Source organism: Talpa occidentalis, unplaced genomic scaffold (genome assembly GCF_014898055.3).
Source record: "Talpa occidentalis isolate TD23 unplaced genomic scaffold, MPIMG_talOcc4v2.1 talOcc4.10, whole genome shotgun sequence".
In the NCBI taxonomy this organism is placed as follows: domain Eukaryota; kingdom Metazoa; phylum Chordata; class Mammalia; order Eulipotyphla; family Talpidae; genus Talpa; species Talpa occidentalis.
In genome coordinates, this window is record NW_023600993.1 from 70,308,378 (window position 1) to 70,332,034 (window position 23,657).

Sequence of the window (23,657 nt, forward strand, 5' to 3'; positions counted from 1 at the left end):
TACTATCATTATGTAAGAGAATGTCCTTGTTCCAAGGAAATACACACTGCAGGATTTAAATGGACATGCTGTCAGCACTCTATTTTCATATGACTCAGAAAATATATTACATATTTATTTACAAATAGAGACAAAATTTACATATTTAAGAAATATTTACCTATTTATGTAATTAATTGTGTGTATGGAGAGAGAGAGAATGGTCAAGCAAAATGCAAACAAGTGGTGTATATGGACTCAGTAATATAGGGGTCCCTGTATTCTTGCAGCTTTTATAAAAATATATACACGAAAGCATTTAATGCAAAGTATCCCTTGTGCTATACTTGTAACTCTTCTATAAATTTGAAATTAATTCTAATAGAAACCGCTCCTTCTACCTCCAAAAAGAAAAAAAATTAAAACGATGCACAAGAATAAAACCCAGGCTGCCAGGGCCCACTTCCCTGATTCCCAGCACATCTTCCCAGCTCACTCTTCACATGCTTATTGTTGGGAAATATGAAGCCTGGCCAAGAGACATACACCTCTTCCTGTACAGGGCTCGGGCCTGGCCAACCACACCCAGCTTCACCCCTTCACCAGGGCTCCTGCTGAGTGACCCAGAGAGCTTACCGCTGAGCTCTGGTGTCACACAGTGTAGATTGCAAGGCCAGCTCCTACTACCTATGGGGCCTGTGGGGGGCAGGCATGGTGCACCCCTGTATATTTTCTCCCATGACGCCTACATCTAGCCCCTTCAACTACCATATTCAACAAATGACCACAAATATCTCAAAATGATAGGAAGAGGGAGTGCTAACTTCTGCTTGGGAGTAATTTCTGCCTCTCTGATTTGATTCTGAACAGCTCTGAACTTTTAAACTTGAAACCTTAGTAAGACATGATAATGTCTTTGGGTTACTCGAATTGCGCTCAGCTCTTACTTGCATGCTCAGAGGGAAAGATTCATTCCACAACATTGTTCTAGTTACCAGAGGGTTTTTTACCGTCCTCCCTTTGATGTCCAAAATCACTGTAAAATTCCTTTGTAAATAACATAACAGAATGCTTCCTGGAACAGCTTTGTCGAGCCTTGAAGCAATCGTGCTGTGGACTTGATAGTGGAGGACAGACTGAAGCTGTCCTAATCTTGGGAAAATCTCAGGAAGCCCAAGTCACATGTCACAGGAAAGGTAAGGGAACATTTTATTAGCCAGCTCTTGACCAGCGGTCTCCTCTGCAACAAGCACCATCCATCGCCTTACTGAATTTTCACATGGTCCTGGTGCAATAGGACAGGACTTTTATTAATGCCATTTTACAGATGAGGAAACTAAGACTGAGTTTGTCTCATGTAGTTAGTAATGGTGCAACAGGGGTCAGAAGCTGCCAGGGTTCTCAGATTCACATACATGACCTTCCACCAGTATTTCCCCAGGCAAGGTGCACATATCTTTGATGCACTGAAAGTTATACTGGGCTTTATTGAATTTGAAAAGGTAAATATTTGCACCCCTGAAAACCCCCCTGGCTGTTCCCTAGACATACAATTTTATCTAAGACCCTGAGGCTCTCCCAAAACCTATCCTCTTTTTTCCTGTATCTTGTATCCTCTTTGTTTCCTGGGCGTTTCCTTCCCTTTGCAGATAAGTGAAGTGTGAGAATGTTCTCACTATTCAGATGAAAGTTTGACAGAAGCCACGGCTAATGACTGGGATGAAAGTTTTCCTGGTAAGAACCCAGGGCAGCTCCCTACTGCATTGTCTTGAGTCCCCTCTCACCTTGTTATTGACCTTGCCCTTCCCAAGCAACGTGTTGACTGCCATTCCAATAGGTGTGTCATATATATGAGGTCCCCAGTGGTCTCTGGATACACTCAACTATGTTTTGCCCAACTTGTCTTGGGCTTCTTCTTTCTAGGTTTCCAGCTTTTTGAAAATTAGAAACACCAGGTTGTTGTGTTGCCATCATTAGAAGGGATAAAATCTCTTCATTTTGCTACAGTCTCCACCACTCCCTATTACCCCCAATACTGAGCTCACATGTCAGCTCCATTTACCAACTTTTTCCTGTGTATTGTCTTCACTGGTTTACATATTCATCTGGCCTCTGGCGGCATCTGAAGTTAAGACCTCTAGCATATTCCTTCTAGTTGTTTTTAACAAACCATGTGGTTTGGGAAAGAAAACAGACCTTAGCCTTAGAGACCATACTTTTACTACTAGGCCTGGCATATGTTTGTTCATTTGCAAACTGGAAGTACTGCTATGTACACTCAAAACAAAATGCAATTATTTCCCAAATCAGAGGTTAGAAAACTTTTTCTATAGGGAACCAGATAGTAAATATTTTGGCCTTATGGGCAATACAGTTTTTATAGCAACTTAGTCCTGCAGTTGTGGGTCAAAAAGCAGAAAGCAATACAGAAATGAACAGGTGTGGCTGTGTCCCAATTTCAAATACAGGACCCCCCAGGGCTGGATTTGGGTGGCTGGCAATTTGCTTTGTCCTAAGTTATTGTCTCCTTTGCTCTCCTCCAGGCCACTCCACGTATTTCAGGTAGAGCAGTTATTTCAGAAAGTATGGGACAGACTTAAATTAACAAGTAAATGATCAGAGTTTGCAATCTTCTGCCTTCTCTTGCCTTCCAAGCACAGGCAGATTCTGACTAAGGCACAGAGAAGGAAAACAAAGTTCAAGACACCAGACAGGTCAAGAGGACACACACACACACACAAGACGGGAAGATGGGGTGGCAAGAAGAACGAACCAGAGATGACCCGAGTCAGGAAGGGGTTTAGAGAGAGCGGAAAGGGGACACTGGCAGGGAGCCACTGGAAGGAATACAAGCCAACTGCAAGCTGTCCTAGTGGAGGCTGGTTCTGGTCCTCGGAGGGCATCCAGTGAAGAGGTGAACTGAATTTTGGTTTTCTTGGTTGATGGATGAGAGACACAGTGCTAATGCCAAGTGAGTTTTATGAGGTTTGCACATGTGTTGGCTCACGTCATGCCCCTCCTCAAAACCCTTCATGGCTTCCAACTGTTCTAACTCCTCCTGTAGCCACATGACTAGCCTTTGCTACCCTCTTCTGCTCCTTTTATGGAAGTCTACACCCCCAACCTCCATAACACTTGTCACCCTGTTCTTTTAGCAACTGGGGAGCTGCTTCCTGGTGTTTGCATGTGGCTCCCTCGTGCCTGGAAATGCTTTTCTCCTTGTCTCTCTCTCTCTCCTGCAGAGTTCAGCGTAAACACCACCTCCCCCAACAGGCCTCCTAGTCAACCCTGCCCCTCCTTCCATCCTCAAATTCAGTTTTCTCTATTGCTGTTCCCATCACTGCACTCAGTGCCCGAACTGGCCCTGCCACTGTAGGTGCTGAGTCAATACCGGCTGAATAAGTAAATGGATAACGTATTTTATTTTTCATTCATTCAGCATCGTTATTGGACACCAGGTACCTGTTGAAGACCAGGTACCAAGCAGGTCCCAGGTGAGACAAACTGAGTAAATGTGAGCAAATACATAAATTTACTTTTCTTGCTTTCACTTCCCTTACTTCTGGAAGGCCTGCCTCAGAGATAGAAAACACTCAAAATGGGGCCTCCCCTGGTGGCGCAGTGGTTGAGCGCTGGGCTGCGAAGCTGCCCACAGCATCTGCAGTGCTGGTTCGATCCCGGCCAGCCAGGGAGAATCCCACATGGTGCGGCAGACCTCGCCTGTCTTGCCCGCTGCTCCCCTCAACAGTGTATTTCATCTATCTGCCTGTTCTGTTCCCTGCTCTGGCTCTGGTGAATTCTCTCACCCTCCCGTGCTTCTGACTGTACCCAGTGCTTGTATAAATAAATAAATAAATCTTTAAAAAAAACAAAGGAAAGAAAACACTCAAAAGGGTTATTTCCAATTTACATTGCAGACTAGGATTCGTCAACCTCAGCACTATGGAAATTTGGGCCAAATAACTACGGTGTTTGTGCACTGTAGGAAGCCAGCCAGCCCCACCCCGACCCAAGATGTAACAACCAGAAATATTGGTATTTCCAAAGAGCCAGTGGCCTAGACTGAACTGGCTGTCTTGAAAGAGAAGCCTGAGTAACCTGCATCTTCAAGACATCATCATTTCAAAAGACTCTGAAATAAGCCAGAATCTGGACATAGAATCAGAGTGAGAAACACAGCTGATATGCTCCTTCTGGTCGGAAGGACTGCTCACAGAAGGCACACCAGAGACCACAGGGACCAGATTTGAAATGAGAAAGGACACAGGACACCTAGTGACTAATGACTAAACAGGCCCCTCTTCCGACACACGAGGATGTCAGCTGCTTCTCCACCGATGTGTCTCTGGCTCCTTTTCCCTTCCTACCTTCTAGATAAAAAAAATATTTACTTACCCAATCATTGACTTGTCTGCACTTCCTGATAATGCCCACATACTCTTTAGGGTTCCCAGACAAAATACAAGATGCCCAGTTAAATTTGAATTTTAGGTAAACCATGGATACATTTTGAGTTCAAGGATACTCCAAATATTGCACAGGATATACTTACATTTGAAACTCAAATTCAGCAGAGGCCTGTATTTTTATTTACTAAATCTTCAACCCTCTTTCCTTAGAATTAGCCAGCACAAGCCCAAATCCTAATCTATGGTCCTTTAGCGTCTTTCTTATTGACAGCTCCACAGTACCTCATAAAGGAAGCTGCAGATGAAGGGTGTGTTTCTACGGGCCTGTGAGAAGAACAAGCTGACTTCTGAAACATACAGCCATGGAGGCAAGTAGAGGAAGGTGGTGTTAGGAGTGGGAGAGCAGAGAGGCTTCATCTCAATGGATAAGCACCTGACACGGTCCCATGATGCAGACAGTGGTGGTGGGAGGAGGTCTGGCATAAAGTAGGAATTCTAAGCCTCTGAGGGTACTAGGTCTCTTCTCTATGAGACCCCTTCTAAGATGCAGCACAGTCACCATGGAGCCACCACCAAATCCACAAATTGTGTGACCTGGGGCAGGTTTCGTAACTGCTCCCTGTCTTAGTTTCCTCATCTCAAAATGACCACAATGATAGTGTGAGACCAGTGAAAATGGCCCATATTACAAAAAAAAAAAAAAAAAAAAAAAAAAACCAAACTGGAAACAACAAATGCTGGGGAGAATGTGGAGAAAAGGGAACTCTGCTGGTGGGAAAGCAAACTGGTCAAGCTGGTTTGGAAAAGCTGTGTGGAGGATTCTCAAAATACTAACAATGGATCTACCTTATGATCCAGCAATTCCATTACTAGGAATCTACCCAAAGGATATGAAAACACTAATTCAAAAGGAAACCAGCACTCCTATGTTTATTGTAGTACTATTTACAGTAGCCAAGATATGGAAACAATCTAAATGCCACAAGACAGATGACTGGATCAAGAAGATGTGGTACATATACACGATGGAATATTACTCAGCAATCAAAAAGGATAAACTCACACCATTCTTGGCAACATGGACAGAGCTGGAAGGGATTATGCTAAATGAAACAAGTCAGAAGGAAAAACAAAAATAGCGAGTGGTTTCACTTCTAGGTGGAGCATAGGAAAGTTGAACAAAGGGTCGGAAAAAAAGTCAAAACTCGCAAGCTGACTGCAAACTTAAGGCAAAGAGCAAGGGAGGGGAGAAGTAAGGAAGCGGTCAAAAGAGGGGAAGGAAGGGTACAAGGGGCAGGTTCAAAGGTGCTATGGTGGTTGGAGAACTATGGGAACTACATCTGAAGAGAGAACAATGATGTAAGAAAATAAATAAAAAATAAATGATAGTGTAAGAATTATATAATGTATTTAAAGTGCTTAGAACAGTGCCTGGAAAGAGTGTTGGTGAAATTAAACATAAATTTAAAAAGTAACCAAATAAAGAGGAAGGCTGGGGTGCACATGTGGAGTGGCAGCAAAATCCTAGTGTTTGACTAAATGCCAGGCACTTAGCAAAGGACATGATGTTCCATTTGTTCTCAGGGCCTTTGTCTAATAGCAGGTAGTCCAGTGGCAGAGTTTAAGAGTTCATTTCCTCCAAGCAGTCACTGGATTGGGGAGGAATCTTCCTCCCTGAATCTCAGCACAGTGAAACTTCTAGTGATTCTATGGGGCATTCCAGGTGCTCTTGCCCTCTGTCTTTTACAGAGCTTGGGGCAGCTGAGTCACCCTGTCTCTCAGGGTGTGTCTGTGTGCAACCGCTTTTGACAGGGCAAATAAAATGTGGGGATGCAGAGGAAAAGCAGACAGAAATCAGAAGACCAGGCCTCCCTGGTAGCACAGGTGTTAAAGTCTCAGCACTATCAAGCTATCACCAGCCACTGTGGCAGGTGTTCAATTCCCAGCCAGGGAGCTACCCACATGGTGTAGCAGACCTCTCCTGACTCACCTACTGCTCCCTTCAGCAGTGTATTTCAGTCAATTCACCTGTTCTGCTCCCCTCTCTGTCTCTGGTGAATCCTCTCACTCCCTGCACCTCTGGCCTACACCCTAGCTCTTGCATAAATAAAATAAATCTTTAAAAAAAGAGAAAGAAATCAGAAAACCACCTTATCAGCAGGAAGTATAACTCTTTTATAAAGAGTTATAAAGAAAGAGAGAGAGACTGAAATTATCTATGTACTCAGTTGGCACTAACTGAAGTGAGAGTGTGATCTTACTCCATTTTCCAGACAGGGGCATAAAATGAGGTCTACAACATGCATATTCATGCTTTGCATCATTCTGTTGAGACATTCAAATACATACCATGCAAAACTTACGCTGCCTTGACCGACAGTTACTTTGACTTTACAATGATGCAAAAAAACAATATGCATTCAGTAGAAACTGACCTTTGGATTAAAAATGTCGACCTTTCTCAGGCAAGTGATATGCTTCTGTGTGATACTCTTTGTGATTGCCACAGCTTCTAGTCTGTCCTGTGTTCATGAGCGTAAATTACCATTCTGTTTTTCACTTTCGGTACAGTAGTCATAAATTACATAAGATATTCTACACAAATCAAATAGGCTTTGTGCTAAAAAAAAATGTTGCCCTACTGTAGGCTAAAGTAAGTGTTCTGAACACATTTAAACTAGGCTAGGTTCAGTTATGATGTTCCTTGGTTAGGTATATTAAATGCATTTTTTTAATGAGGCAAAACTTAATTTTATTTATTTTTACTTTTGTTTTTAAATTTTTATATTGAATATTAAATATTTATATTTAATTTATATTCATATTAAATATATATTTTTACATAATTTTTCATTTTTACACAATGTATGCATTTTCATCTTGGTTATAGTCCCCATACAATTCCCACCCCCCTTGTTTTGATCCTATTCCCTTCTCCCCCTCCCTGTCTCTGATTTGTAGTTGCCTGTTGATTTTGATTCTCACTTTATTATAATTAGTCTTTTTCCTGAACCCTTATTTAAGTTTTCTAAATTCATGCTATCAGTAAGACAATCCAGTATTTTTCTTTTTCTTTCTGGCTTATTTCACTGAATATGATCCTTTCCAGCTTCATCCCTGTTGCTGCAAATGGCATAAGTTTATCTTTTTTGATTGCTGAGTAATATTCCATTGTGTATCTATACCACATCTTCTTGATCCAGTCCAGCAAGCCCACTCCTAGGTATTTACCCAAAGGACACAAAAACATTAACTCAACAGGACACCTGCACCCCTATGTTTATTGCAGCACTATTTACAATAGGTAAGCTATGGAAACAACCCAAATGCCCAAAAATATTAAATGCATTTTTGACTTAGGATATTTTCAAGTTACAATAGATACATGGAGCATAACCCTATCAAAAGTCAAGGAAGATCTTTATAGAATAGAGAGCAGCAGTTCTCAAACTTGAACTGATTGGGTTTGTTGAGACAGAACACTAACCACCCCCCTCCCAGAGTGTCTGACTTGCTAGGTCTGGGGTGCAATCCAAGTATCTGCATTTCTTACAAATTCCAAGGTGATGTTGATGCTCATAGATGGCACCACAATTTAGAACCACTGATGGAGATTGCTTTGCTAACAAGCTCTGGCAGTGCCAATGCTGAGACTATATTTCAAGTATCAATTACTTTCTAATAAGCACAGAAATGCAGAGACTGTGGTCATGCATGACACAAATGGTAGTGTCACAGGTTCCTGACACAGCTCCTAAAGCCCTTGGAATTTGCTGAGTGAGAGAGGAGATAGGAATGTCTTTTGTTATTTACTGCACACCTCTTTCAAAGATTATGTTAAGGGGTGGCTGGTGGTTGGAAGCCCCTAGAAAGCTTCGAGATGGAGATCAGGTTGCCAAAGGTGATTGGAGGGTTGGATATCTCAGCCTCATTCCCACCCCACCACAGGGGAGAAACCAGGCACTGGGGATTGACTTAATGACCAAAGGCCCGCAATATAATTAATCATGCCTTCAGAATGGATCCTCCATAAAAAGTTTGGAGAGTTTCAGGTTGGTAGAGCCAAGAGAGTGCACACTAAATTCCATGGGAATAGAAATTCCTGTGCTCGAGATTCTTCCAGATTTCATCCTCTTCATCTGTATCCTGTATAATATCTTTTATAATATATTGGTAACATGAAGTATTCTATGAGGTGTGATAGCCCTGAGGAAGGTCTGGGGGAACCTCTGATTTAAGCCAAGTTCAAAGAAGTTTGGATAACCTGAGGATCTACTACTGTGATTGGCACCTGGAGTAGGAGGGTATCTTATGGGACTTAGCCCTTAGCCTGTGGGATCTGTGTTGACTTTGGTAGTGTAAAAATTGAATTAAATTGTAGGATACACCGAGCAGCTGTCCACAGAGAATTGGTTGGTGGAAGAAAAGCCCACATATTTGCTGTCAGAGTATTGTGAGGATACAAACAGTTTTCTCTCTGGTGAAAGAAGATGCATCCCAAATGGAAGGCCCATCCCACATGACCTGAAGGTTAAGGGCCCTGGTGTCTTGAGGCTATCCAGAAAAGGGACAGTCGCACCTGTTACTTCTTTTTTAAAAGATTTATTTATTTATTTATTTATTTATTTATTTATTTATTTATTTATCTAAGAGCTGGGGTACAGGCCAGAGATGTGGGGGGAGAGAGGATCCACCAGAGACAGAGTGGGGAACAGAACAGGCAGACCGACTGAAATACACTGCTGAAGGGAGCAGCAGGCGAGACAGGAGAGGTCTGCCTTGCCATGTGGGTTTCTCCCTGGCCAGCCGGGGATGGAACTCGTGCTGCAGAGGCTGCGGACTGCTTCTTAGTGCGGTGCTTAACCCCTTGTGCCACCAGGGAGGCCCATTCACCTGTTACTTCTTGACACCCTCTTTACTTAGTATGGCTGGTACCCATCAACAATGGGTCCCTGAATCTTGTCCTTCCCCTTAAGAGACACAATTTACCTTTCTTCATTCCTTCCTCCTCAACACACATGAACTCAAAATTTTTACCTAGGCTTGATCTCAGCTAATCAGTCAGAAAGCCATAGATTATACTAAGTTATGAATGACTTATTGTAACTTTGGACATTCTCCTGGTAAGTGCTACTTTACTATTCAAAATGAATCTTAGTTGGAATTACAGGAAAGTGGAGGAGATATTTTTGGGAAGGCCAGCCTCCATTTTTGAAGGCAAGACAAAGCAGTGAGAAGGCACTGAATCCCACACTAGTTTCTCTCTCGACATCTTTCCATCTGGGACAGTGGGCTCTAGTTACTCTGTTAGCTAAACGTGAGCAGCTATTCCTAAAAAGGGAGAAGTTGCTGCAAATTTAAGTCCCTATGTACTCTGGTGAGCTTGGACTGTCCCAGGCACCTTTCTTAGGACCTATGGAAACTTGCTGCCTGTTGCCCTACCTTTCCCTCAGTCCATCACGGTTGAGCCTTTGTCTTCAAGGGCTTGGGTGAAACTCACAGACTCTGTCACTACTGAAAATGAGGCCTCTCAGTGAAACAGGAGCTTGGGTATCCCCAACTGATATCCCAGAACCTCAGAAGAGGGTGGCAGAATTAGAACACTGGACTTTCCACACAGCTGGTTCCCTCTCCCAAATCAATGAAGTAGAAGTTCAAACTGATAGCAAACAGGCAAGAGGCAGCCTCACAAGCATTTTCTTTTATTCTCATGGGGCTTTGTAATTAGCTTACATAAAAATCCAAATTTCTGGCCTCTTCTAAAATACATCAGAATACCCACATTTATTCCTGGGTGACAACAGCGGGATTGAACTGAGTTAGCAGCTTGAGAAGAGGTTTGGACCCTTCATTTGTTTACAGTTCCCACCAAAACTTCCTGTCTGACACAATGCCCATTTATTCATTTCACTCATATCAGTCAGTTTGGTTCTGTGGCTATTTCAGTTTGTGACTAAACAGTTTTTCTATGTTTTGGTCTCCAAAATGCTTCCCTGCCCCTTCTGCCTGGAGAATGCAAAGTCTTGGTATTTATACCTTTGAGCACTATCTCCTTAAGTGAGGGTTGGACTTCTTGACTGGCTTCTAATAATCAGAATATGGTAGAAGTGATGGAGATTCACTTCAAGATTAGGTTATTAACAAATTGACTTTTCTTCTCTCTTCTCCACTGTATAGACTTGGGGAAGTCAGCTGCCGTTTCCTGAAACCAGCCCCAAAAAGGTAAGGCCCAAATGAGTTTTGAATCAAGCTTTTTTTTTTTTTTTTAAGGATTTATTTTATTTATATAAGAACCAGGGTACAGGCCAGATGTGCAGGAGGGTGAGAGGATTCACCAGAGACAGAGTGGGGAACAGAACAGGCAGACTGATGAAATACACTGCTGAGGGGAGCAGCAGGAGAGACAGGAGAGGTCTGCTCGCCACACGGGTTGCTCCAAGGCTGGCGGGGATCGAACCGGCACTGCAGAGGCTGCAGACAGCTCTACAGCACTGCGCTCAACCACCTGCACCACCAGGGAGGCCCTGAATTAAGCTTTTGATCAGAATATAGCCCGGCCAACAACTTGCCTGAAATCTCATAGGAACTTTCCGCTGGAGGCACTGAGTTGAACTGCCTCAGATTTCTGATCTATAGAAACTGTGAGGTATAATGTTAGTTGTTTCAAATCAGTAAGGTCTGAGGCAATTAGTGACACAGCAATAGATAATACAGTCTTAAATTTTTACTGAAAGGGATTTTCTGCTTAACACATAAAAGTATTTGAAAGAATATTATCCTGGGAAATAACTTCCATCCATTTCACCTCAGTCCTACAGAACTGGTGGTAACATCCACACATACAGAGACTTTGTCAGCCTTTGACATCTGAGTTTAGGTATCAGAGCAATATCCAAAACATCATCATAAGGATTTTATATTGTGGAAAAGAGCCCAGATATTAGTGCATATCTTTTCTTTTTTTAAAAAAAAAAAAAAAGATTGATTTATTTATACAAGAACAGGGGTACAGTCCAGATGCGCAGGAGGGTGAGAGGATTCACCAGAGAAAGAGCGGGGAGTGGAACAGGCAGACTGATGAAACACACTGCTGAGGGGAGCAGTGGGCGAGACAGGAGAGGTCTGCTCTGCCATGTGGGATTCTGGCCGGCTAGCCGGGATTGAACCCGCGCTGCAGAGGCTGCGGACAGCTTCACCGTGCAGCGCTCAACCGCCTGCACCACCAGGAAGGCCCATCTTTTCTTTTTTGTAAAGATTTATTTATTTATGTATACAAGAACTGGGGTGTAAGCCAGAGGTACAGGGGTGAGAGGATTTACTAGAGACAGAGCGGGGAGCAGAACATGAAGATTGCTGAAATACACTGTTGGGGGAAATAATGAGCTAGACAGGAGGGGTCTGCTGTGCCATGTGGGTCAGCTCCCTGGCCTACTGGAGATCAAACTAGTGCTGCAGTGGCTGGTGACAGCTTGATAGAGCTGTCTTTAACCCCTGCACCATCAGGGAGGCCCTAGTGCATATCTTTCTCATCAAGTATTTAGCTCTATAAGTTTTCCTCTGATTGCTGCTTTAAATGTATGCCATTGATACTGACAAGATAGTGTTTTGATTACCATGCTTACCATTATTTTTTAGAAATTCTGCAATTCCACTATATATTTTCTCTTTCACCCCAGAGTTGTTTACTAGAAAGTTAAAAAATTTCCAGGTGGAAGAGCCTTTTTGTTTTTAAGTGTGTCCTTTCATTACTACATTGGAGGATTGTTTAATAAGGTCACCTAAAGATTATTTAATTATCAAGGAGAATGTATCTATGTTGGACACTGCTATTTGGTATTAATAAAGGGCTCACTGTGAATTCCCATTGCAGCTTGAAGATTTCCAGAGAAAAAAATTACTGCAAAAGTTACAGATTTATTGCCTTATAAGATGTTAACAGTTTTTTTAAAAAAGATTTCTTTCTTTATGCACACAAGAACTGGGGTACAGGCCAGAGGTATGGGGGGTGAGAGGATTCACCAGAGACAGAGCGGGGAGCAGAACAGGCAGACTGACTGAAATACACTGCTGAAGGGAGCAGCAGGTGAGGCAGGAGAGGTCTGCTGCGCCATGTGGGTAGCTCCTTGGCTGGCCAGGGATTGAACACATGCTGCAGAGGCTGCAGATAGCTTCATAGTTCTGTGCTTAACCCCTTGCACCACCAGGGAGGCCCCAGTTTTGATTTTAGCTCAGCATACTTTTTATGGAATGCCTTTCTAAATCAACTACAAATGCCTTATTTGGTAAAGTATCCTTTAAGTCAGTATTGCACTGGTTTTCTATGTTTGGAATAAAGCTTTGACAGATGTTCACTGATATTATATGAGAGTCATGTTTTAACTTTTTGAAAATTATACATTGACACAACTGTTCTTCAAACCTACATCTTCTTCCTGGGCATCCTCCTAATTATAAAAAGTTAGAGATTCAATTAAGCCGAGCTAATATGTGGTTGAAGGGAGCCAGGGGAGTTTATTTTACCCCAATTTTAAAAAAGACAAAGTTCCTTGAAGCAAATAAGAATGTGCTAAGGCCCAATAAACAACATCTAGTGTTAGAAATGGTTGGTCAAAATGTGCTGGGAAAACTACCTTAGAAACCATGCAATTCATTACTTTTTGGGAACACAAACAAAAACTATTATCCAAAGTTGAAGTTCATGGCATTCCTAGAAAGTCACATCCTGAGGGGTTCTATCTTGCAGGCCTAAGAAGTAGATGGTGAGAGATGAGACATGCGTGTATGTCCAAATAAAGCCAACAGCCCCTCCAGAGAATGACTATCCTCATGACCTCTCCAGATGGAGTTTCCTGGGAGAACTCACTGGAAAGATAGAAAGTGATCTGAACAGAACCCTCGGGAAGGCCACACAGAGTGGGGTGCCAAAGGACAAAGTCAGGTTAGGTCCAAGTTCCATCCCTAGGCTAGACTAACCAGCTCTGGCACTCCAATCTCCTTGGGCCTCAGTTTCCCCATCTGTAAAAGGACTGTGTTTACATTAGATAAAATACAACAATATAGCAGCCACCAGCTACCTGTGGCTACTGAGCACATGAAATGTAATTAATCTGAATTAAGACATGCTTGGTGTAAAACACACTGAATTTCAAAGACCAGTATCCCCTGCCAAAAGGTAAAATATCTGATTACTCTTACATTGATTTTATGTTGGCACAATAGTATTTTATATATACTAGGGTAAATTAAATGTGTTATTAAGATCAGTTTTACTTTTTAATTTTTTTAAAGATTTATTTATTTATGCTTACATGAGCCGGGTGCAGGCCAGAGATATGGGGGTGAGAGGATTCACCAGAGACAGAGTGGGGAGCAGAGCAGGCAGATCCACTGAAATACACTGCTGAGGGAAGCAGTGGGTGAGTCAGGAGAGGTCTGCTGTGCTGTAGTGGCTGCAGATAGCTTCATAGTGCTGCATCTTAACCCCTTGCAGCACCAGGGAGGCCCCCAGTTTTACTTTTTTTAAATGTGACTACTAGTATATTTAAAATGCTATCTGTGGCTTATTATGTATTTCTACGGGAAAGCACCACTCTAAGGCCTCTCTAGGTACAGGTGTTTATGAAGAATTTACTTCTGGGAGACAAAGGATACAACCAAATACTGACGTTCAGGTATGCTCTGCAATATTATCATTAATAATTATCAAGATGTCAATTGCTCTGACCAAATCTCTAGTTGCTCTTTTGTTTCCCCTGAGGATGCTTATTCCTTTCCTGATCACAGACCAGAGCATGGTGCCTCTCTGGATGCTTGGCATGCGGCTTAACATCTATTCAAGATCCAGGAGGCCTTCTGGGAGATCAAGGACAGCAACACTCGTTTCTCTGGCTTTTAAGTATCCAAAGATCCATAGAAGGATTTGTTCAATGAAATTATTGACTAAGATGGGATTTTGGTTCCACCCATTATTTTTCAGTCCCCTGCCATCTCGTCCCCTGTTACACAACAGTGAGTCGTTGTGCCGGGCTGTGCATGTGGAGACATGAATCTCCGCACAAAGAATGGTTTGAAAACTCAAGAGCCAAGAATCACCCAGGCCAAGATGTGCAGCTGTGTCAATTCTAGTTGATTAAAAATTTATCTCCAGGGCCTCCCCGGTGGCACAGCGGTTGAGCGCTGGGTTGCGAAGCTGCCCGCGGCCTCGGCGGCGCCGGTTCGATCCCCGGCTGCTCCCCAGCCACCAGAGGAGGGTCCCACATGGCGCGCAGGCCTCTCCTGCCGCCCGCTGCTCCCCTCAGCAGTGTACTTCGGTCCTTCTGCCTGCTCTGCTCCCCGCTCTGGCTCTGGTGAATTCTCTCACCCTCCTGCGCTTCTGACTATACCCAGTGCATGTATAAACAAAACAAACAAACAAATAAATAAATAAAAACATGCCTCTATAAAAAATAAAAATTTAAAAAAAAAAAAAATTTATCTCCAGGGCCTCCCTGGTGGCACAAGGGGTTAGTTAAGCACCACACTAAGAAGCAATCCACAGCCTCTGCAGCACGAGTTCAATCCCTGGCCAGCCAAGGAGCTACCCACATGGCGCAGCAGACCTCTTCTGTCTCGCCCGCTGCTCCCCTCAGCAGTGTACTTCAACATATCTCCCTGTTCTGTTCCCCATTCTGTCTCTGGTGAATCCTCTCACCGCCCCACCCCCCACCCCCACCGGCAACTCTGGCCTGTACCCTAGCTCTTGTATGCATAAATAAATAAATCTTTAAAAAAAATTATCTCCAGACAGGATTTTCTGAAAATAAGTTTTCAAACACTGAGAAGAAACTGATAGTTAAGGCACTCAGTAGGGTTAAAGTGAGGTATCAACCCTGGTTTACCTACTTTGAAGAGTCTGATTTTTTAGAAATTTCATTTCTTCAAAGCTAGTTGTACCTGTAGTCTTCAGGGTGCCAAAGAGCCCCTCTAGGCTTCTCTGAATCATAATCACAACCTTTCTTTTCTGAAAGACAAACATGATGCACCTGTTATCCAAACTGCACAAAATGGCCAAATGAGGGTTTCTCGTACGGAATCTCCACTGCTGTGCTGGGTCCTTCAATGACCCCACTTGGTTCGTGAGCCCCAGCTAGGGGCACCTCCCCACAGAAAAATCAGTTTGGAGGCACAAGAAAGCAGGATCCCTGTAGTCAAAGACAATTTCTTCCTGGTCAGTGAAGACAAACTGTTCCTTGTCAAACAGTTCTGAGGCAAAGGGGGGGTAGGAAGAAACTACTCAGGAGGAGGGAGCTCAACCTACTTTGTAGGTTGGTGAGAACAGACTAGCACAGGCATTCCTGGAAGAAATTGGAATTGCTAAGTGGGTAATTCACAGGGGTCATCTTCTGGCACCATCCAACAAAAAAACAGAATAAGTCCCTCAGGACAGTTATGAATTATGAATTGAAGTTTCTGCACTATATTGGGGCCACAGCTAGGCCTTCACAGGTAACATATCTACCATAATTTATGTTCAGACAAAAGTAAAGATAGTTCAGTCCATAGGAGCCCCATGGTCAGTGGATAAAGTGGGTCTATGCCAGCTTGATGGGGAGAGGTGGAGGCTGAGGGAGGAGTCTGGCATTGGTAGATTTGGGCCAGAGGAGCAGCCCCACGGTGATGCAGGGCCAGTGCAGGAAGAGTTGGGGAGAAGCCTGAACACCCTCAAATGTTAAGGTGAAGAGTGTTGATCAGAGTCAGCAGGAGGTGACATGGATGGAGGGAATGGTTTGAAGAGAACACACACACATTCCAGTGGTGGTGCTGCAAATGGATTATAAGCATCACCCATGATGCCCAGAAAGGACAGAGTGAGAACCCTAATAGGGAGACAGATGTAGGAAAGGAAAAAAGGGTGCAGATGTTGGAGACTTGAGGAGGATTTGTCAGCACAGGCTGCCCAGATGGGTTGGGGGTTTGAGGGTAGCTGTGAAATTCAGGAAAGGAAAGGAATTCTCTGCCCAAGTGCAGACCACCTAGAACTTTCCAGGCTTGATTGCTCTTTCTTACAATCTCTTTCTTACAATCTCTTTCATACAACAACCCCTCCAAATGTGATAACAATGGTGTTTACTTTTACTATAGAGGTGCAGATAATTGTGGCTAACTTTCCAGGGGCATCTCCCACCTGCCCCATGATTTTTCACAGAGCACTTGTGGAGGAGAAAGCTTCTATTTTTCACAGGTGGTTAAAGAAAACTAGTGCTGGGAAGGGTTGTGGAAACTGTTTTATCCAGTACCAAATTTCTGTGTCCAGAGCTTCCAAGATGTGCTTCCACATGAACAATGAGCATGGAGTATTCTCAATTATTCCAGAATGCTCAGACACTGTGTATCATCAAGGACCTTCATGTCCTGCAACTTATCTGAGTCACTTCCAAGAGCCAAGACAGATGGGAAACTGCAATCGAGGCCTGCTATGATAGTAAGCAACTTGGGTTTAAAAACAAAAATTGGATTGGAGGAGATACTGATGACACAGCTGTCCAGTGATTGCCTTTCAATTATCTAGGCTTTGCATAAAATCATGTGCATCCAGATAACTAAAAAAGAGGTAATAAGGATGTGGAATTCAATTGTGAGCCCAGAATATAGTCAATAGTTCTCCACTTTATGAAGCCCTATCAGGTTAGAGGATTTCGCTGGTGTGTGTGTCAGACACCATCATTTGAGCATTGCTCTACAGTGCATCCCAGTAATACAGGGTGAACCTCAACTTCCAGATCAAGGCTATTTTCTCATAAAGAGTTTGCTGGACCCTCACATTAGGTGATATACCATGAAGCATTTTTTTCTCTTATGACTTATAATTTGTATTTAGTGTTTTTTGATTACTTGATTAATATCTTTCTTTGACATAAGGCTAGGGGTAGCTCTGATTTTTCCCTCCCGGGTACCTGGCTGACCCTTGGTGCTGGATACGTGTGGATGGAAGTAAGGCATGTGGAGAAAAAGAAGAGCCAGCCAGTCCTAGAATGGGCTGAATTCCACCCTATTATTTTTTAAATGAGCCTCCAAAAGGTCAGTATTAAATGTCCAAAGGGCTGTTGACTTCACCCTTGTAGATAATTACATGCCCACACACTATGGAATAATTAATAATAACTAATATGTTATCTATTTCATGTTGTTCTAATATCAGTCCATAGTAACTAATTATGGAGACCTCATAGTAGAGAATAACAATGTCCATAAAGAAGAATAAAGAAAGAAAAGAAGTATAATGTAACTATATCATAGAGCTACATGAGCAACAGACTTAAATAAATGATACAATTTAAACTTTGGCATGTCCATAGGAAAACAGACAATAGCAAGACTTCTGTTTTTCTGAGTTGTGCTAGGCATTTTACAGTATGACAGCTCTGCTCATAATCAGGGTCTGGGCATTTACATGAGGACCCAAGCAAAGGACTCTTGCCACAAGTGTCTGTTTTGTTCTTCCCCAGGGCACCTTTGTCAATAACTTCTTAGAGTGAACTTTGCAGAAATACTAGTGATCTCTGCATTTATCACCTTCTAAGTAACCTGCCCTCTATCTTGAATCTTTAAATAATATATCTTGGGCCTCCCTACTGGTGCAAGGGGTTAAGATGCAACCTATGAAGCTGTCTGCAGCCACTGCAGCACGAGTTCGATCCCCCAGCCAGGGAGGTACCCACATGGCATAGCAGACCTCTCCTGGCTCGCCTGCTGCTCCCCTCAGCAGTGTATTTCAGTTGATCTGCCTGTTCTGTTCCTCACTCTGTCTCTGGTGAATCCTCTCACCGGCCCCCACACCTCTGGCCTGTACCCCAGTTCTTGTATGTATAAATAAATCTTTTTAAAAAAAGATTCAAATAATATATCTTATGACTCTACCCCTTTTGTGTGCATGCATTGAAATATACTTTCAATCAAAACAACTTCGTGAGTTTCCTTCCCAAATTGGGAGCTCTGATGTGGAGGGAGCTCCCTGCTGACTCCCTGTGGGTAGTTTGTACCTCCTCATTCAGCAGATCATGATCTGCATACTCTTAATTCAATAACTCAGTGCCTGCTTCTCCACACACCAAGTTAAATAGTGCAGGGCACTTTGCCAACATTTTCCTCAAGGGCATTTGACTCAGGGGTGATGAGAAGGAGGACTTGCCCTCAGCAGGCTCAGGCAGGTCACAGGCTTCTTGCCTGATTGATGCTTTCACGGGACATAGCCCAGATACATGTCAACTACTTTACCTGATGTTCAGCTGAAAATAAAAAAATAATCATAATCCCCAGGACTGCAGGAAAAACTGGCTACAAGGGACTTAACACTAGGTGGTATTGGCTTTGACATGGCACTTACCCAAGGAATGTGAAAGATAATGTTGAGTAAACTCTATTTCCTTCTTTTGCCTTGACTTTAACATCTAACTCTATGTAAGATTCAATCCCACTGCGCTTCCTGAGCATAAGGTGGTAATTACAGACTAGTCAGTATTTAGGCTGATGTAGCAGTGCCTTGGGTTAAGGAGGGGTTTGGGTTCATTCCTTCTGCCTGCATGAAATAAATATCTCAACATAGGATAAAATCCAGAAACTGGAAAGGAGTCAGGAGACTGGTGGGGTTAGCCCCTGGTCTATAGGAGACCTGAAAACCCCCTCTCCATTTTGGCTTTATATGGGGGGACCTCATACAGGTTTGATTCAAAATGAGTAAACCTATTGAGAACTGAAACTGCTACATCCACACAGCTTAACTAGTAAGAGTGAGAAAAACTATTGAGACAGAGACCATCTGTGTCAACATAACTATTTCTTCCAGGATATTCTTGCCCAGGAAGTTAAGGCTGTAAATCAATAAATAACTTCACTGTTTGCTGCAGGAAATTCTTATAAAACAGTTTGTTTTGGCAAAGTTTGCTCACCTGGGACAACAGTTTGCTTATCAAACTATGATTTTCTTGCCAAGACTTTCTTTAAGACTCTCTCCTTGTTGAAAGTCTCCAATCCTGAACTAGTATAACAAATCTTGCTGAAACTCAGTTCTCTGCCTTTAAAAATACAGCTTAAAGGACTTGGGTCTAGATCCCTGTAAACTAAAATTTGCTTTCTGACCTCTCCTTGCTTAAATACCAATAAGGTTATGTCCTGGTGATTAGTTCTCTGAGTTCAATGAACTTAGCATTGCTTTGTCAACAGTCTCTGCTGATGTAGCCCATAACTGACACAATAAATCAGTTCTGGTCTCCTGGAAAAATGAATCATATAAATGAGACTTAATACATACTTACAACCCAGCAGGGTGGGATAATTATTGATAGCATCGTCAATTTTCCTAGGTAATAAAGTTAGGTCCCTCCTTTGGGGAAAAGATCTGGTGTTGTGACACCTGCTTAGGGCAGATGTCAGGTGCACACTTTACCTCTATTTTACTGCTTTTTAACATAAGTATATATTTTCCAAGTTTTTTACAAAGCAAGAACCCTATGAAATTAATTCTCAAGCGTAAATTAGAAATGAGCACCAAGTCTTAATTTAACACACATACACACAGAGGGATTGAGTGTATAAGAAAACCATTCAGAACCTTATCACATTAAGCAAGCAGGGTAATTTTACCCCATTAACTTCAATATGAATATTATTTTAAAAAAACTTATACATTATTAATCCCGCTGGCTTGGTCCTAACTTGCCTGATCTTAAGAGGCCACTGGGGTGTTTGATAAAATACACCAGCCAATAACATTTAATCAGTCTAGGGTGAGACCCAGGAATCTGTTGTTCTTTCTTCTTTTTTAACGAGCTCTTACGTGATTCATGCTATCAAGCAAAGAGTAGAAGTGACGGGCCTACAGCACTGACTCACTGGAATCAGAGTCCAGCTTCCATCAGGAAACCGTCCAACAGAAACAGGAATAGCCACACAATTTACAAATAAAGATAGCCTCAATTGCTTTTTACAAAAGGTGGCATCCTCCGTGCTCCGTGCTTGAGTCCTGGGCCTGGAAGCACTAACTCGCAAAGCCCCAACCTACTGCAAAACCCACTCACAGCTCTCAGCTGGGCTCAGGCGAGCTCTAAGCTCCGTTGGCCAGAGCTGGCTCAGAGAGGAGGCTTCCCCCTGCAGCTCGCAGCAACGCCTGCAGCTGCCAGGCAGCCAAGCAAAGTGAGCGAGCTACAGATTAGCGACCCCAATCAAGGCTTGCTTTTTACCTTAAAGAAACTTCCTCGTTTGTCCAGACTGCGGGCGCCCATGGTCCAAGCTGACATTTCCCCCAGTGAGGTTCTACTGCACGCCTGGGACTCCTGAAGGTAGAGACATTTTTAATGGTTAGTCCAGCCTGTAGGAAATTCCTTTCTAAGCCACAGAACACTCACAACAACAGTCCTGCCAAGATCTTTTTCCGTCAACAACACAGTGCCATTTATTTCCCACCAAAGCCCTTCCATCTCCTTTCAGGCTGATTTCCTGCCTCAGACGGCACAGTTCCTAGACTGTGCCCCACCTCAAGGCCCCACCTCCCGCTTCTCCAGCTGACGCAGAAGGTCTTTGCAACTGCCGAACGCATAATGATTGCTTTGTGTCTTTGCCTGACCTCACACTCAAGTCCTAAAGGAATCAATATTCCATGTCACCGTAATCTACTCTGAAGCTTATGGACTTAATGTGGTTGATCACAGAGGGACAGCAGAAGAATGTAGCCCTGAATGTCCCAGGAAATCCTGCTGGAATGGATGAGGTCATCTTTAGTTCTGCTAGCCCTCTCCCCCAGGCAAGGTCAACACAAGGGCACTGGGAATAAATTCCTCTATTTTCTCTTTAGAAATAAAGAATGGGATGAAATGTGGTGTCCCTGTTTACAGAGATTGGGTTGGGTAAGAAACAGCACATAAACAACTCCATGATTGGGAGAGGGGACTGAACTCTGGAATGCAGAAGGAAACTTAAAGGCATGATATGATTCTGAATCATAACTGTGGCTATTGGAGCTTGGAATTTCCCTCATTCGAACATCAAAACCCAATGCACTTCCCTCTAATCACAAACACCTCAGTTCTACTTCTTAGTAAAAGACATACAACACCTGGACAGTCGGCCTTGGCCAAGTCAGGAAAGGAGACCTGAGGTTGATCCCCAAATTTTTCTTTGTCAGGGAGGCTGAAGCAGAAGTTATTATAAAACAGTCCTCCCACTCCTAATAGCTTTCTGTTCACCATGACATGCGTAAGACGTAGCTGGTTCTAACCACGACCCCCACAGTAAAAGGACAAGTATGGAAATATTTAGTGAAAACATCCTGCAGGTTACATTAAGAAATATTAAAAGAGGGTCAGCCATGGAAGTGGAATTGGAGGGGTGAAGAGGCACTGGACCACAGCAGCCGCTGTTTCCTCATTATTAGCTGGGCAACGGCAGCAACAAAAGAACATAACAAGTGGAGAAGAATAAATACATTGCAGAAAATTGCACACCCAGGGCAAGCAAACTCTTTGGAAGCAAGTTCATTCCAGCCCCATGATCTGCTCACATTCATAGTGGACTGCAGCCACCCAGAGATTCCAATCTAGGAAAAAATACTATTAATGCAATGCGCACACACCCCTTCTTCTGGAGTCTTTGCCTATTTTAATCATTTTTCCGTGAGAAATAGACTCCTCATGTTTCTTTCCATTTCCAATCCCACCTAGATGAAGACCAACATCCAAAAACCTTCTGAGGAGGCTGGTAAACTTTCTACTGCAATCCTGCTGACTCCAGAGATTCAGGTCCTTGCTCTCAGCAACTGACGGGCACCCAGATCCAAAGCTGTTGAAGTTCATCATTTACAAGCAAAGTCCAGAGATTGAAGTGACTCCAGAAGACAGTGCGGTATACAGAACTTAGAATGGAAGGGAGCCACATGGTAACCTTGGGGAGCAAATGATTAACTCTTTAAGCCCAGAGGCACACAAATTAAAAAGTACACTTCTTAAAAACAAGCCTGATGTCTGTAATTCTTTTTCTTTCAGACGTTTTCTCGGCAGGGAATTTGACATGGCACAGCAGTTAGGGAACTGCTAAGTGAGAGCCAAGACTTCATTCCTCATCCAGACCTAAGTCTCTTTGTTCTGTTCAGAAGTTTTCTGTATACAAACCCTTTCTGATGAGCCACGACAGGCAGGGAATTTTGCCTATAGCAATAGTGTGGTCTGGAATCCAGAACTTTTTTAGTTTAATTAGCTGCCTGAAAAATGCGTGCATACACTTTAAACCCAAGAGGTGCTGATGAAACATTCTGTTTGGATTCCATGAAGGGCAGGCAGATCTATCACATTTCTCCAGAAATACAGATGCAGGTCCCCTTACTTCGTCATAAAGGTGCTCCAGGATGGATGAGGGCTGGTGATAAGAACAGGTGGCCAAGTGTCGCCGTACATTCTTCCCACAGAACAAAATCCAAGTATGGCATAGATTCTATTTTTTTTTTAAATGAAGTTCTTAAGAACCAAACAGACATTTTGGTTTAAGGTCCTGCCTGTCATAGCAATAGTTTCCTTCCCAAACCATAACACCTTAACTCAATATGAGTAGAAATTTAATATATCATTTAAGACAATAACTTCTTTCATCTGTGATCCCCTACCACTTACCCCAGGGAGTACACCAGCAGTTTCATCCTAAAACCACCCCAGTAACAGGCTGGACCAAGAAACAAAAAAGGTACCGTACGTAGTTTGAAAGGCTGTGAAATTCCTCCAGACTTACACGGTGGAAGTGTGCTCTTTTCCTGGTTTCCCAGAAGGGTAAAGGAGATTCTTGAAAAAAAAAAAAAAAAAAAAACACACCCAGCATGTCCAGTGGATCTTTCCAGATGCTAGCTGAACGTTAACCAAAAAAAGAAAAGGGGAAAAAAACCTCTAATGGGACTGAAGGACACTGCAAACGTTTTGAAGCTGCCAAGCCCTTTCAGTAACACCACTGAAGGAATGTAAACGAAGCTGATTGTTCTAGTCAGGCTAAAGGACAAAGGCAGGGAATGACTATTCCTCACTCTCCCAGAAATGCCAGGCGCTGCCTCTTCAGAGTAAACCTAGCTGTGTCTTTCCGCATGGCTCCACAAGTGCCCGCTGAGGTGAAGGTCTGTCTTGAGAAGGATAAAGCTCCAGGCTGCCTGAACTGCCGCTGAGCAAGAGGTTATGCAAGAGGGTGCAAGGTGGGCTGTTCAGCATGATGCCCTGAGAGTCACCGACCACAGGCACTGAGGGCCCGTGGCTCTGCTGCCACCTG

At 43.2% G+C, this 23,657-nt stretch overlaps 1 protein-coding gene across 10 annotated transcripts in view; it reads right to left on the minus strand.

The window, feature by feature from the left end:
* RIN2 (Ras and Rab interactor 2) overlaps nucleotides 1-23,657 on the minus strand; it is a 219,442-nt gene that overhangs the window by 89,082 nt on the left and 106,703 nt on the right. For 5 of the 10 annotated variants that reach the window (XM_054696013.1, XM_037493976.2, XM_054696010.1 and 2 more), the window contains one exon: nucleotides 20,603-20,695. In XM_054696013.1, coding sequence (XP_054551988.1) covers nucleotides 20,603-20,659 — 57 coding nt within the window. In that variant the 5' untranslated portion in view covers nucleotides 20,660-20,695. The other 5 variants (XM_037494032.2, XM_054696020.1, XM_054696008.1 and 2 more) reach the window with 5 other exon arrangements.